Here is a 16,465-nt window from a genome sequence, read left to right on the forward strand (position 1 = left end):
TCATATTGCCTCCCCTTTCTTCCCCCAGAGACAGACTTTCTCTGTGCAACAACCCTGTCTGTCCTGGAACTCACTCTGTAGACAAGGCTGGTCTCGAACTCACAGAGATCAACCTGCCTCTGCCTCCTGAGTGTTGGGATTAAAGGTGTGCACCACCATCTTGGCCATTCTTATGCTCTACCCTTCCCCAAAGGTAGTTAAACAGAAAAGGAAGTAACATTCATTTTCAAGTGTTAACAGCTCCCAGGGAGGGACACTTAGAAGAAACATACTTTGCTCCTTGATGTTGGGGCAAGAGAAGGGGAAGAGGTTGTCACTGATGCCCTTTTCAAGCAGACGTGGGGCTGGAATATAACCCTAATATTCACCTTAAGCAGACTATCTTTTCACCTATCCAGCTGCAGGTCACTGGACTGCCCCTGTGGCTATGAAATACAAGTATGTCAGGAGGCTTAAAGCCTTTCGCTTAGAAGGCCAACCCTCTCAGATCTGGGGGTGGGTGGTACTGCCCATCTCTCTTTTATAAAGATCTCTTTCAACCCTCTGTCTCTATCACTGAGATCTTAACGGGGAGGCACAGCTCACCTGGCTTACCTGCTCACTCAGTGCAATTTTTCTGAATATAAGAATCCTCTGAAGATATAGCTCTGTGGAACCACACACAATAGTTCCAACCACGTTTATCGTGCTCATTCTACACACCAGATGCTATGCCTTGTACGGACATCTAACTTTCCCTTTTGTATATTCTTGCCACCTCCGTTCCTACCTCCGTGGTCTAGGCCAGCGTCACCTTTCACATGGACTGTCATACAGCACATTTCGAGAGCTCTCTCTGTTCTCACTCTGGCCCCCGACAATATATCCTGAACATCACACTGAGATGGAAGTCAGATCATGTCACCCCACTCCTCAAACCCTATCACAAATTTTCTGTTCCACCTGGAATAAAATCTCAAGGTCTTAATTTTTGCCCATGAGGCCTACTGCACCACTTCTCTGGTCTGTCTTCTGCATTTTTCTCCAGAGTTCTCCGGGCTTCTCCTCAGCACACCTCTGGACCCTCTGTTTTCAGGGCCTTGCATTTCTGCCTCATGGGCTCCTTTAGCAATCCATGTGGTTATTCCTTCATTGCCCTTAGAACTCTGTAAAACTTCCACCTTCTCAATGAGAGCTCTTCCTACTAGACACATGCTTTATTCTCTCATTGCCTTTAGGACGATAAGACTGTCACCCTCCACTTGGGACCTCTTCAGCGGCTCTTTCCTTTAAGTCTACTCCTCCTTAGGCCTGCCTTCCTAGCTTTGGCCATATTTTCCATATCACTCACCACAGATTTCTTTTACACTTGTTTATTGATTCACCTATGACCTGTTTCCTCCACTAGAATGCAAGCTGTCCAAATCTAAGGTTCCTGTCTGTGTGCTTTTCCCCACAAGCATGGCCTCTGTGCCCAGAAAAGTACCAGGTTTACAGTGTTTAGCTGTTGCACAAATAACCTTATTTAATATTTAAAACCTAAAGAACTAGTAAATCTTCCCCTCTTCAGATGGGAAAGGTGAGGTTCAAAAAGATTACACCTTATTTTGTCAGATTTGTACAGCTCTTAGAGTAAGACTCAGCTCTCTCCGACTGGGGAGGCTGCTCTTTGTACATCAGGCTACACAGTCTTTGCCTTATTGCTTCTTGGATGCCGAGATATACTGAGCTCCCATCAGCCCCCTAGTGGACAACAGCAGATTCTCTTGTCAAATGGCTGAGGTTCTGCTACACGAAGTCTAGTTTGTCTCACGTACTGGAGAGGAAGTGCTGTGACCCAGGCCCAAAGTCCCGGTGGGCATCCTGGAGCTGCTTAAGCCTCTCAGCCACTGACGCCTGGGGAAAGAACAGTGGGTTACTTCCAGCCATTCAGTGTGGAATCTGCAGGCGCCTCCAAGAATCTTTATGAGCTCCCTCACAGGCTGCCCTTTCTCCTGGTCCAGTTCCCGCACAGCCACCCAACTCCCATCCTCCTCTCGCATTGACAAGGATCGGGGAAGAGCCTCGCTAGTTCTGAGCCATGGTAATTCTCCCCAGTCTAACCAGTGGACTGAAATCTAGACAAGCTCCTCTCATTCTTCTAGTTCAACCACTTCCTGCAAATTAGAGGTTGAGAAGTTTATTTCTTGACTCCTAATTCTCTACTATTCTTTTTCTGTGTAGGCTTCACTTCCAAACCCATGGTATCCTTTGGGCCTGCGTACACTTCCCCCCAAAGCCTGTCCATACCAAGAAGCCTCCCCAAAGCTCATTTCAGGAGGCTCCTCTACCTGGAGCTGTTTCCACCGCATGTTGATCTGTTCCAGAGCTCTTGAATTCTCCATTGACAAGTGTACATCAGAAATGGCAAGCTGGTGGGCCAAGTCATTCACTAACTTCACTCCATCTTTCACAGGAGAGAATTCTTCTTTGAATAGCTAGAAAGCCAGAACCCAAGTACCACAGCAGACAGAGAGTAGGAAAGAGGACACATTACTCATTCACCGGCCCTTCCCATAAAGAGCTCGAGTCTCAACCCCATCACCCAGCTACTTGGCTGTTTGTGCAATAGACTAAGATACGAGTGCTCGCTAGCTTTACCCTTTGCTTCTGTTCATTTCAGAAAAGCAGGGAAAGAGAAAACAGAGCACAGAGGTGGTGACAGACGAACTAGCCCCCAATCTAGCCCAGAACTAAAAGACGGTCAGCTGCGGTCCAGACCAACAAGACTCAGCAGAAGGAGAATTGGTGCTGTGAAAGGACTTCAAGTCGCTCAGCAAGGACTGTAGTCCGGGAAGCAGACCTACATACCTTGATGGCTTGGATATGCTCTGGGAGGGAATCAATGAAGAGATCCCCAATGGGCTCCCAAGTGGCTCGGACTCCCTCTGCTTGGGTCAGAGTACTGCTCAATTCCTCCATTGTGCCTTGGATCTCCAATAGATGTTCCAGAGTATGCTCAATGTGGCGATGCTGGTCCACACAGCGAGCTGTCAGCTTCTCCCACAGTTCACTGGCCACTGTTGCCTGCTTCCACACAAAGCGGCTAAGATTCTGAATTCGCTGTCTGGGGGAGTTATCTGTGAGTACAATCAGGAAGCAAAGTCAAGCTATCTTGACAGAGGCAACCTAGAGAAAGACTAAGGCAAAGTCATCCCTTTATAAATGTGCACACTTGCCTGTAATGTAGGGTTGGGGACATCAGTGTATGCCTGTTTGTATATGGATATTCATATTTACATACATATATATATTTCCATGGCTGAGCTCCTTTTGTATATTCACAAATTTAAATTCTTACTAATTTTCTTATGTATCTATGCATATACATATTTATTTCGTCTTTTCGTGTGTGTGTGTGTGTGTGTGTTTTCTACACGCCTGTGTGGAGGTCAGAAGTCAGTGTGCTGAAGTTGCCTTTCTCTTTCTACCAAGTGGATCCCAGGGCTCTAACTCAGGTTGTCAGGCTTTTGGACAAGCACCTTTAACAACAGAGTCATCTCACTGGCCCACATTCAGTGATTTTTTTAATTAAACTGTTTATCTTGAGATTATTATAAATTAGCTTTTGGTTATAAGAAAAACCATCGTTATTTCCTGCACCACCCTTTACCGAAATGGCAATGTCTGTAAACCGACACTATCATGTCACAGCCAGGGTTTGGGCACTGATATAATCTGTCAATTCTGTTCAGAGTTCCCTCGTTTTACCTGTACCTATTTTTGTGCAAGTGTGTGTGTGTGTGTGTGTGTGTGTGAATTTAGTTCTATGCAGTTTTATCATGTGTTGTTTCGTGACTCCTACTGCCACATGAAGCCATTTCAGTTCCCTCCCACTTTTGCATTAAGGTTTTCTTGTTTTTTAAATGGTAAGGTAAATAATGAGGAACACATTTTAAGAGGTGTGGTGAGGTAAAGCATCCGGTCCTATTCACACACCCTCAGGGGATGATTGAGGCGCTGGTGTCTGCTGTTCACCAAAATCCAAAGAAAGGCAGCCCCAGCCCAGGAATCTGGTATAACGTGCCAAGCTTTTCTACTCGGACTCCTCAGTTTTAGGTTTCCTCCTGGGCCCTCAGACTTCCTGCTGGAAGAAGACTCAGAGTCTATAGTCCCAAGTTACGTGAACTTGCCTTATTCTCTATGGAGCTTGCCCTAGTTGAGGCCCATTGAACGGCAAGTTATGTTCTAACCGAGACCAGAAATCAACCGAGCCTGTGAACAGACTCTACAAACAACTCCACTAATGAAGGCTTCTTTCTGGTCTATTCACTTTGTGTGGCCGGGCTAAGGATTCTCCCTGGAGGGGTTTGCTAGACTGCCACTCAAACTTAATTTCCATGGATGCCACATTGGCAGTTTTTTGAAATCAGGATGGAAAATGTCCCTCCCTATGGAGTCAGGTAGAAGTCATCAGAGTCAGTATTGACAAGCCACAATCAATTTTCATCTCAAAGGTCATCATTACCTAACATCTTCGACTTTAAGATTGCTTTGTGTTTGCTGGCTGATACCAGCATTGCCAATGTCCCTCTATGTTGGAATAAATCAGATATTTTCCCTAATGTTTTCAATTTATGCTACATTTATTCATTAGCATCTTCTGCAAATGTGAAGACAAAGGTGCAAATCCACATGGGTATAAGTACAGTCCTGGGTTGTCATTCAGGGGACAAACAATGTTCCGAAAGGATACAAGGATATAGTCCTCTCATTCCCTAAGTTGCTTTAATTCACTTGAGGTTTTTCTTCCTTCCTTCCTTTCTTCCTTCCTTTCTTTCTTTCTTTCTTCCTTTCTTTCTTTCTTTCTTCCTTTCTTCCTTCCTTCCTTCCTTTCTTTCTTTCTTTCTTTCTTTCTTTCTTCTTTCCTTCCTTCCTTCCTTCCTTTCTTCCTTCCCTCCCTCCCTCCCTCCCTCCCTCCCTCCCTCCCTTCCTCCCTCCCTCCCTGCCTTCCTCCCTTCCTCCCTCCCTTCCTCCCTCCCTTCCTCCCTCCCTTCCTCCCTCCCTCCCTAATATCTCATTGCAAGGCCACATATGATACTCCGAAGAGCGCATACAGCTTTGGCACACATGCTGGGGAGACCTGCTTCCGGTTCTTTCCGCTTTCTTACAGCTGCGACTCTTACCCCTTTTTGACTTTGGACTCACAGGAAAAACCACCTTCCTAAGTAGCGGCTGAGAAAGGAACCGGCGAAAGGCACAAAGTGTTTGCTTAGTAGTACTTACCACTCAAGAAGAAGCGGGGGAAGACAGCAAGGCCACCTACCTTTGCTCTCAGAATGAGGCTCCTCTAATTCCTCAAACGGGTGCTGGGACAGGAAAGCCTGAGCCGATTCCAGCACGGAGTAGATATAGGGGCCCTTAGACTTGACCTCTTCCATAAAGGCCTGGGAAGGTTTGCAGCCAACCAGAAAAGAAAACCTTTCAATCACTTCCATTTTGTCTTGTATCAACAACCTTTCTTCTCAAAATAACTTGGTCCTGTGGCATTACTAGGTATTTTAGGGTTACCCAGGGCGGGGGAGAGAGTATCAATCTGCCCTATAGGCTAGGAAGACTATCTAGTGTGCAATGAGTCTGGCTATGCCATAGAGGAGAAGAAACGTAGAGTTGATCTCAGCTTTCTGGAAGACTCATTGTGAGTCCAGCTTGGCTTTTGTAATTAGTTTGAGTCCAGTCTGAGCTACATAGTAAGAGGCTAGCGAAGCCTAAGTAGTAAAATCTTGTCTCAGAAACAAACAGAACCAAGGGATATTGATCGTTTTCTCATTATAGAGGTGATGTCACAGGAATATTTTAAAGTTCAGAAAACTATAAAATGTAAAACTATAATCTAAAACTTACAGAGTATTACAAAATGAAAGAGACTCACAGTTTTGTCACCTAGAGCTAGACAGTGTTAACGTTTTGCTGTACTTTCCCCTGAGCCAGCTCTGTACATGCACACACAGCTACATACACTTTACGGAACTGAGATCTCTAGTTTTGTATTTTGCATTTTAAACGTCATATTATGCTTATTTGTCCATGTTCTCCTTGTGAATCAAGGCAGGTTTAAATTGGATGACAAGACGTGGCGCACTCTGCGGATGGAGTGTGGGCCCCAGACTAGGACTGCGGACCATCACCTACTGCTTTAGGTGTCTGAGGAGAACTGAGGGCCTGTCTGTCAGGGTAGTGGGAAGGGCATTTCCTGCTGAGAGGCTCCACAGCACACCTCCAGGAGTCCGACCTACCGCGTGGGTCTCCTTCTCCTGTTGTACCAGGGTCACATCCCCTTGCAGGGGCAGCTGAGTCGACAGCTCCTCATCCTTTTGACTGAGCCAGTCAATAATCTCCTGGAGCGGGAGCTGAAGCTTCCCACTGTGGTCTGAGAAGGCCTCTAGGCGAGCGCTGCGTGGAGCAGTAAGACCAGCGATTCAATCACTTTTTAAGTAACAAAATCTATTCTACCTTTAATATACAACATGGATTCAAAGGAACCTGCTCAAGCTGCAGTGGAAGGAGCCCCAGGAGCCCCTCCTCCTTGTATCTACTGATGAACGTTCCTGAGGTCCCACCACAGTAGTTGGGAGCTGTCCTATATGAAAATGGTTTAAACCATCACTTTGTGGATGTTGGTCACTTCAACTGAAAGTCCAGCACCACGCCAGGAAGGGTGAGAAACTGAGCAAGGAAATTAGAGGTGATAGCAATCTGGCCACCGTCTTGCCCTGACAAATCCGAATCTGCTCAGCCACATAGGATGCTCTGCCCAGGAGAGAATGCAGTTGGTGGGAAGGGCGGGATGGACGACTGAATACGGGCACAAACAGCAGCAAGGATGCATGCGAATCTCACCAGCCCAAAGAGGCTCAAAAGATGACAAAAAAAAATCACTGGCTACAGGTTGGAAATACAGAAGAAAAAAATGTATTCTATAATCACATATCTGTTTGCCCCCGACTACCAAATGAGATATAAGCTAAGGTCTAATGATAAGAAGTTCGAGGCTGGTCAAGGCCTGATACAGTTGTTAACCCCATTCCTCTTAGTTGGCACTAACAACTATCTTTATCCACTGCTTCCTGGATTTCTAAATTATGGTGTCAACTAATTCTTTCAACAATCTTATGGGGTGGGCATTGTTATTTCCAAAGATGTTCATAACTCAGACTTAAGTGACTGACACAGCTCCGTGATTGGAAACAGGCCTACCTGGCACACAGCTCTGTGATTGGAAACACGTTTACCTGGCACACAGCACTGTGATTGGAAACAGGTCTATCTGGCACACAGATCTATGATCAGAAACACGTCTACCTGGCACACAGCTCTGTGATCGGAAACACGTCTACCTGGCACCACAGTCTGCTTTCTTCCAGCTTTTCAACACTGCCCCACCTCATCACAGACCCCCGGAAGCCACGCCTTTGGGCTTTGGTGGTAGGAAATGGAGGTTTGGAAAGAACGAGACATACACAGCAGGGCAGAAAGAGAGCAGCATATAGAAATTGCCTTTAGGGTCTTACTGAGTTGCACCTGCCCAAGCTGCTAAGCCATGATGGGAGAAGAGGGTACAAAGACACACAAGTGGGCTGGAGAGGCAGCTCATTCAGTAGAGGGCTTGTTAGCGGACGCGAAGTTTGATTTCTGTGACCATGTAAACTGAACATGGTAGTTTATGCCTGTAATCTGAATACTAGGATGGTGGAAACAGGAGGAATACAGGCTCTAGGTCCTCTGCTATGTAGTGACTTTAAGGGCAGTCTGGGATACACCCTGTATCTAAATAAACAAATAAATAAATAAAACAAAATACGAGAAAGGGGTGGGAGTACACAGATGAAACCCTCCATAGCTGGACAGTCATGAGGAAGGAGAGGAGGGGACAATTGCTTCATTTTTATTTACATATCAACCCTTTTAGGTTTAGAAAGCATTTTCCCATGTTATTTGGGTGTTCATGACAACGCTGCGAGGTAGGGAGGACAGGTATTTATCCCTCCATTTATTTCATTTTCTTAAGAAACAGCAGAACAAAGCCAGGAGTAGTGGTGCTGGCCTATAAGCCGAGCACTGGAAAGATAAAGGAAAGGCGATGTCTAGGTTCAAGGCCAGCCTACACTCTACAGAGTGTGCCAAGCCGGCCAGAGCTGCAATCTCCAGACAAAACCAAACCGAGCGGAAGCTAAAATTCAGAGAACTTGAGCAACTTGTCCAAGATGACACATAAAAAGCAGGTTAAGATAGAAATGTCCTTACTTCTAACCCAGGATTCTTCCTCAGGTGCCAGAGAAAGATGGAAAGAAATCGCTAGTCAGGCTGATTGGGGGAGGGCATGGGAGCTGCAGCAACAAAAGGAGCCCAATACGGTCCCCGTCAATCCCTAAATTAAGTGTTTCTCGGGGTTAATCCTTACCGCAGGTTGTGGGACTTCTTTTTTATTTCATTCCAACACAGATTCATGGCTGATGGTTCCAGGTGGCCAATGGCTCCAACAGACCCGTTCAAGAGCTTTGGACTTAGGCAGGGGTCCCTGGCACCATCCCAAGGAGGTACAGGGATGGTGACCGCAGCTCTAACCTGGACAGAAACACAAAAAGTCTGAGGTCCCTGGACTTTTCCATGCCCTGTTCTGTGCTAAGCTAAGTGTGGGACGCAAGGGAACAAGATGAGAGAAAGTTTGGTCCCAGGGTTCAGAAATCCTATCCCACTTTGTGTGGGTGTGTAATCAAGGGGTGAACTGCAGAAGGACTCTAGGGTCCCACCCACTGGAAGGTCTTCTCTTGGCATAGGCACAGAAGTGCCCAGTACTGTTTCCTTCGCTACCCCTCCCACCCCCGGTGCGGCTAGAAATTTTGCCAGGATGACTGTGCAAATGGGCTCCTCATCCACTATAAAGCTGGTGAGATTTCTCCAAACATGAACAAGCATAGCATTCACACAGAGCTACAGCCTCAGTCCACAGGAGCTCACACTTTACCCAGTCTTCCAGAAAATGTAGCTGAGGGGCTGTCCCACAAAGATTCGGAGAAAAGGCGGATAAGGCAAAGGAAGTGACCCATTCCCTGTATCCTGTTTTCCGAAGGGTCTTGGTCTTTGAAGTCACCTTCCCTCAGTTTTAACCCACACTACAAACCACAGTCAAGAAGCCCGGAAATCTTCCAAAAGGGCACTGGTCAGGAAGGTAAATATGAACTGAGACAGATAAAAAGGAACATTCTGGATTTTGCGCTAAAAAGGACTCTGACCAGGGTCGGCAGCCGAGAGGCCAGGTCAGGAAGCTCGCTAAGCTGGAGCTGGGATTCTCAGCTGTTGCTGGCCTGGGCACTGGCGAGACCCAGTGAGAATACTAGGGGTCTAGGGGATCCTCGACCAAATCGCCCATTATGAGCATAGAGCCCGAAATGCCCAGCCAGCGGGCATTGCAGGAAGGGATCTTTACCTGATCCACCTACCCAGGAAGACTAGCAAGCTTGCCTGAAGGTCTACCTGCGTTTGCCTACCTAGCTGGCCCTCCTAGAGGCTGGGACTCCCCGATTCTCCTCTCTGCCTTAAAATCATACTTCTTACAAGACTCTTCAGGCGATTTAGGATACTAACCACCCCAGTAAAGCCCCAGTTCACAACCACACCATGAAAGGAAAGTGAGGGGGGAACTGCCAAGTTTTGGGGGGCAAGCTGAGAACTCAGTCACACTACAGCCTGAGTGCTGACCCTACCTGTGCTGCCGGAGGAGTCCATGGCAGGACCTCGGAGCTCCATGGCTTTCCCTCAGCGGGAGTCTGGACCCTGTGTCTAGTGACTGCAGACAGGCAGAATCCTGAGGAGCTCTGAGCAAGCCCACTTAGGGAGACAGACAGAGCTGAGCCAGGTCAGGAGGCGGGCTGGGGGGCTGCTACCCTGTTTGTTTACTGACCCCCCAGGAATCTGGAGGGGGCGGCCATGTCAGAGCCTACCCAGTGAATCGGAGCTTTGTTGTGGGGAATTCCGGCTCGCTCCCAGGCTGGCATGGATGGCAGGAGTGGGACTGGGCATTCCATGGTGCTGAGGAGAGGCATGGAGAGGGCAGCCCCTGTTGACTAACTTTCCCTTTCTGTGGAAGACACAAAGCACTCACTGCCTCTGAGCCCAGCTCTGCCCTGAAGTGGCCAAAAAGATAAGACAACTTTAGCAATAAGCTTTTTGAAGGCAATTTCTCCAAGCACACTGATGGAGGAAGAGCTTGGGAAATAAGCCTTGCTCTCAACTAAGTGAGCCTCCTCAGAAGCAGTGAGGAGTGTGTTTGGCACACCTAGGGACAGGGTCACAGAATGTCTGCATTGGGAAGCTGGGGTAGCAGAATCCCTCTGCATTTGATTATCTTCCATGAGTGCAGAGGCCAGAAGACTCCCTGGAGGCCACTGTGAAAAGAAGGGAGTGCTTTGCCCTGCCTTGGAGGGGCAGAGGGAGAGCCATGACCAGCGGACCTCTGTACCCTGAGGACACACTGATGGGCTCTGGGCATCCCTTTGAGCCTCTCTAATGGAGGAAGAGGACAATGAACTGTAGCAGCCCCATGAACAGAGCCAGGGATGGAGACACCCCTGTGCCAACCTGCGCTATACTGGGTAGGATTGAGGGAAGCCCTTTCCATTAAGGCACTGACTGAGGGAGGGGTAGAGGCTCTACTGGAAATGACCCCTAGTTTCCCTCTTTAGCAGACTTGCCTGGAAAAAGGCTGACATTCCGGAGCTCAGCCCCCACCCCTGAGCACTTTCGGAAAACACCATGTTTATACCAAAAAGCATTCTGTTCCCATCCCCATTTATCTCCCACAGTCTTCTAGGCTTTCCACGGTTTCGCATTGTTTCCGTGCTGAGGGCCACCTACAGGAATAGCTGCAACAGCTGCCTGACCCTTTCTAGGGGCCCGAGTGGAGCCAAGCGAGATGACGGGGCGGTGGAGGGGGGGGGGGGATGCAGGGGAGGACAAGCCAAGAGCGGGGAGTGGCTTCTAGTTACAGGCATCACTTGTGTTAGGATAACTGGGCTAAAGCCAGTGTCACAAAGTCCTTTGGACTGGGAATGCCCCAGAGTTGGAAACAGCCCCTTGTGACCCAGCCGTGACCAAGTTGTCCTGGCTGTGTTTGGGGGAAGAACACACAATGAGCTGGGCGCCATGAGTGTTAGCCTTTCATGCCCTTCAGCGCTTTCTTCTTAGTTTCCTAATCCCGGCCCAGCTCCCGCATTGTTCTCCCCTCATTTCCCCTCTGCCGAGGGCCAAGGACATTTCCTTGGCAAATCACGGATAGGAATTGCTTTCTTCCCTATCACTTGCTTGCCCCTTCTGGATTTTGTGGCTAAGATGTCTGCTGCTCACACCACATCCACAGGTTCTCTACCACACCTCTAATCCTTGAGACAATAACAGCGCAGGAAGGAAGGAAACCTACAGCGAAGCAGGACAGACTGTGCTGTGTCATTTACAATCACACACTCAAGTCCCCATGTGCTCTGCCCATGTAAGGAAGCTTGTTGGGAGACAATGGGCAAAGGACACCTTTTGGAAAGACTCGGGCTTCTCAATACCACAGCACTATGAGAGCCGCACTCCAAGGAAGAGGTAGATTACTGGGCGATTCTAAATTGACTCGGCTTTCAGAATATATTAGAGGAAGGAATTTTTCTCTGACTAAATGCAAAACAAAAATGACTAACAAAGACCTTCTCCCCATTCCTGTCTGGATCTTGACTTTTCCTTAGTTTTCCCCATTTGATTTCCCTAACAGCTGGATTCTCTCTCTATTACTGTTCTCCCTCTTTCCTGTCACCCTACAGATGAACCTGCTGCCTGTGCCCCTAGAAAGGACTTAGCACGGTAGTCTGTCTGGTACTCTGTAGGATACATTGTGCTTCCTCATGGCCCACAGTCTCCAGAACCCAAAGCATGGTGCGGAAACCCAGAGTGGTGCCTATGTCTCCCTCGTTCCCAGACAGTTTCCCCTGGATCTCCTTCCTCGTTGTAGGAAAGGTGGGTTCTCTCTCTAGATTACTACCTCTCACCCACCTACCAATATACAAAAGGCAGACAGACAGACAGTTACACATACACACACAGAGACACACACTGCCACTACCGCTAATATCACCAGACTCCTAACTGAGAAGAGAAAATTCTAAGCAGGGCTGAACCAGGAGCTGCAAAGAAGATTGGGGGCTTGAGATGATGAGCCAAATGAGAGAGAGAGAAAAACCAGAAGACTATAAAGAACACTACCTAGAACCCAAGGCCAGGGAAGAATCTCCCTCTGCCCTATGCCATGCCCTGAAGTATCATGCTCTTTTGGGACCTCCCCAGACCTCTAACTCTCAGAAGGTTAACATGGGATCGGTCCTCATTATTCATAATGGGCCTTTGGATTGCCTAACCTGACAACTTCCTTTGCTGTATGCCCCCCCCATTAACTAGCTCATGGCTGATAAGGGACGGGCTGCAGGAGGATCTGTGCTATCTAAGGGTTTTCATTTACATGTGTTTCCTTGCACCTTAGAAAGTATCCTATAGATTCACACAGATTCCCACGTTTAGTCCGTTTACATAGGCATTTCTTTTTCTAATGGACCTTACCTGAGGCTGGGGACAGGTGTTTCTGAGGCTGCTGCCGTGATGAAACCTGTCCGCACCACGCCACTCATGACATCGTGGGAGGGTATAAGGGCATCCCTGCATGACCAAAGGTTGCATCAGCACCAAGGCTCATGGAGGGTGAGGGTTGCCAGTAGACCAACTCTTGAGCATCAAGCCCCTGGAAGAGTAATATGGAGAGATTTAGAGACAAGACTAGAAAAAGCCAAAGACGTCAGCACATCCTAACAGCTGTATGGGCCAGCCAGCTATGCACGTAAGTAGCCACAGATAACCCACTTATATACTAGCTCTTCCCAGGCTACTGAGTGTCATAAAAGATTAATTACTAGCCAAGGAAGTACTATTGTTACCTCCTCTGCCATGTGTTGAGGACACAAAGATGAATGACTATGAGATAGGTTGGAGAAGCAGGACCTGAGTTCAATTCCCAGAAGTCATATGGTGGCTCACAACCACCCATAACCATACCTGGTGCCCTCTTCTGGCTTGCAGGCAGACATGCAGGCAGAACACTGCATACATAATACATGAATCTTTTAAAAAGTGTTGGGTATGGTAGCATGTGTTTATAATCCTAACAATGGGGAGGAGAAACAGAAGATTACTGGGGGATTGCAGCTACCCAGCCTAGCATACTTACTGGGCTCGGGGCCAATGAGAGACTCTGTCACGGAAAAAGAAGGCTCCTGAGGTTGACTTCTGGCTTCCATACAAATGTGTGCATATATGCATATGCTTCTGTACATACACATGAATCTGCCTGTAATCACATGCACGCGCGCGCGCGCACACACACACACACACACCAAAGAGAATGCATTTGCGATGAGCATTGGAGGCAGAGTTGCCTATGTAGCAAAGGGGAGAAAGGAAGATGGGCACTAACTGTTGACACCCCTATTTAAAGGGTGATGTCACAAACAAGGTGAAGCAGACTCAGGTAACAGTGGGCTCAGTATAGCTAGAGTTTAGAAGACCCAGAGGGGGAAAGGACAGTACCGGCTCTAAGGAGTTCCCATGCAGAGAAAAGAAATAGGGACAATAAAGAGCATAAATTATGTGCATTAATATTAGAAGTAATGATGGGATGAAGGAAAGAAATAGAGGAGGACAAGGAGAATCCTTCCTGGTCATGTCAAAAAAATTTCCCCAGAGAAAATGTACTCTAGATGAATCATGGGCAAGAAGTGGGATTGCATTAAGTAGAAAAGATAAAACCAAAAAGAATTTTCCAAACTGCACATAAAAAGTGTACTGTGAACAAAGAAGAAGATAGGCACCTGACTGGGCCATGTCCTGAATGACAAACAAAAGATTCTAGCCTTTATCTCGTAGACAAGAAGGAGGCACTGACGATTTGAAGCAGCAGAATGACACGGCCAGATTTTCCCCGCTTGCCTTGTGTGGCGATTCTCCCAGAGGAAGGACACACTGAGAAAACTAGTCTCGAATAAATAGGTAGGCCGGATGCACGAGCAGACCGCAAGCTTTGAGGCACACTGAAGAGGTAAACTGTTTGGGACTCCAAGGCAAATTGGATGTGAAAGATGAGGGAGCTGAAGGAGTCAAAATTTCTAATTTGGGAGCTGGGTGGGTAACTTTGCCAACAGCAAGAGCAGGAATACGGGGAAAAAGAACCCATTTGGCGTGGTAAGAGGTGAGGGCAATGTTACGTAATCAATTGTGCTGGAGACATTTAGCTTTATACATCAGGACTGATGAACTTTGAGAACGTTTGATGTACAAATCAATTGAGGGTCTAATAAATGTATACAACATGAGGATAAGCAGCAAGGATGACGTTGCAAATGAAAATGGTGGCCTCTTTCAATGTGTGGCCAAAGCAAACCGCCCTCCAAAGGGGAAGAAGCAATCATCTTTGATTCCTGGGAGTGATGATTAAATAGTGACCATTTTTAGACTCTATCCCACCAGTTCGCAACATTTTACATATAAAGGTCCCTTCCTAAGATGAAAAAAAGTCTCACTTCACCCACTCACACCCACAATAGTAGCTGTACTTTTAGAACTTACGGAATGAGAAAACCGCTTAACACATTTAGACATCTATAGACTTCATGCATCAAGTACCTGCTTCTTCAAGGGTTCGTGGTTCCAACATGGAGGGCTATTAACAGATTCTGGTGCTGGTAGTGTGAAGGACATCTTATTATAGCTAAAAATTCCTGGCAATTATACAGCTACACAGTTTTATACCCACAAAAAGATTCTCCAAAGGATGCCTAAAAAATTGATTTTCTCAACTAAATACCAAGAGAAAAGTATCAGTCACTCAGATAAAATATAACATATTGAACTGGGTGTGGTGATGCAACCTTTAATCCCAGAATTTAGGAGGCGGAGACGGGCAGCTCTCTAGCAGCCTGATCTACATAGTGAGTTCTAGTTGAAATGCTCTAATTTTTGTTGAATTCACAAATAATTCATGTTCTTAAAATTATAAAAAAAAATTCTATGGTGCTAGCAACTGAATCTGGGGACTTGAGCATACTAGACAAGCTCTATATCACTGAACCACATTTCTAGCCCTTAACACATTTTTCCATTTGAGAGCTGGGTGGTGGTGGCACACGCCTTTAATCCCAGCACTCTGGAGGCAAGGAGGCAGAGACAGGTGGATCTCTGTGAGTTCGAGACCAGCATGGTCTACAGAGATGTTCCAGGATGGCCAGGGCTACACAGAGTAACCCTGTCTTGAAACAAAACCAAACAAACAAAAAAAACCTTTTCACTTGAAATTTATTTATTTATTTATTTATTTATTTATTTATTTACTAGCAGTGCTGGGGACAGGGCCCAGGGACTTTTAAATGCTAGGCAAGAGCTTTACCGCTGAGCTGCGTCTTCAACTTTCACGGACACACTGTACAGAAAAACCTGAAAATGTGAAAGAAGAAGTAGAATGGATCTGAAAATAATTGCCGTGTCGGCACAACTCAGAGACCACAGTCAGTAGCAGATGTAAAGATGTAGTGCTTTGTCTTTGAAAAAGAAATCCTGGCACGTTGCAGGTAATCTGGAGGACCTGAAGCTGGGTGCACGTGACCAGGAGGAGCGTAAGAATAACTGAAAACAGAGCGTTTCAAAGAGAGGAGAGGAAGGACTTTGGAAGCTCAGGAAGGTAGTAACAGTAAAGCCAGAGAGAGTGCAGAGGACTCTAAACTGAACAAGCTTCGGCCATGGGGTTCTCTGACGAGGGGAAGGGAAGCAGAAATCCCATCCAAAAGCACTTGGTTTTCTCCACTCTGTGTTGTCCTAGGAACTGAGCCCTCCAAAGAAGGCTATGCAATCAAAACATCGCCAAGTAAAACTGAAGAGATAGGCAGACAACAGATGTGCAAATTTAATCACAGAAATCCAAAAGGGCACAGATCCTCAGTTATTTAATTAAAAGATAAAGGAAACTGGTAAATGCTAGGGAAAGATTTTCAAAGTTTACGACAAAGGTTGATTGATGACCCCAAAGAGGCTACAAATAAGCACATAGCCCTCATCTAAAACCTACACAAGGAAGTCAGTAACGTGGAGGGACAATTCAGCAAGGAAGTTGAGATTTTACAAACAGGAGAACGTAAAATAGAAATGTTACAAACAGGGCCAGTGAGATAGTTTAGTGAGTTAAGTTGCTTGTACCACTGATAACCTGTGTTTGAGCAATGGGAAATATTCGGTAGATGAAGAAAAACTACTCTCAAAAATTCTTCCCCACAATAAATAAATAAAGTTAATAATATAAATGTTAGAAATGAAAAATCAATAAATTCAAAATTTAAAAATAATTTTAAAAACACCACCAATAGACTCAGCAGAGCAG

General features: G+C 46.6%; 1 protein-coding gene across 2 annotated transcripts in view; it reads right to left on the reverse strand.

Moving 5' to 3' along the window:
* Positions 1-16,465, reverse strand: part of Drp2 (dystrophin related protein 2) — a 51,481-nt gene that overhangs the window by 20,066 nt on the left and 14,950 nt on the right. Inside the window, exons 2-9 of one of the 2 annotated variants that reach the window (XM_085684970.2) lie at positions 12,610-12,787; positions 9,723-9,846; positions 8,420-8,583; positions 6,255-6,411; positions 5,285-5,405; positions 2,830-3,098; positions 2,310-2,456; positions 1,797-1,875 (exon numbers count right to left, since the gene is read on the reverse strand). In XM_085684970.2, the coding sequence (XP_085541096.1) occupies positions 1,797-1,875; positions 2,310-2,456; positions 2,830-3,098; positions 5,285-5,405; positions 6,255-6,411; positions 8,420-8,583; positions 9,723-9,846; positions 12,610-12,677 (1,129 nt within the window). In that variant the 5' untranslated portion in view covers positions 12,678-12,787. The remainder of the gene's footprint in view (positions 1-1,796; positions 1,876-2,309; positions 2,457-2,829; positions 3,099-5,284; positions 5,406-6,254; positions 6,412-8,419; positions 8,584-9,722; positions 9,847-12,609; positions 12,788-16,465) is intronic. The other variant, XM_048417967.3, reaches the window with a different exon arrangement.

The sequence above is a fragment of the Myodes glareolus genome, chromosome X (assembly GCF_982192425.1).
Source record: "Myodes glareolus chromosome X, mMyoGla1.1, whole genome shotgun sequence".
Taxonomy (NCBI): domain Eukaryota; kingdom Metazoa; phylum Chordata; class Mammalia; order Rodentia; family Cricetidae; genus Myodes; species Myodes glareolus.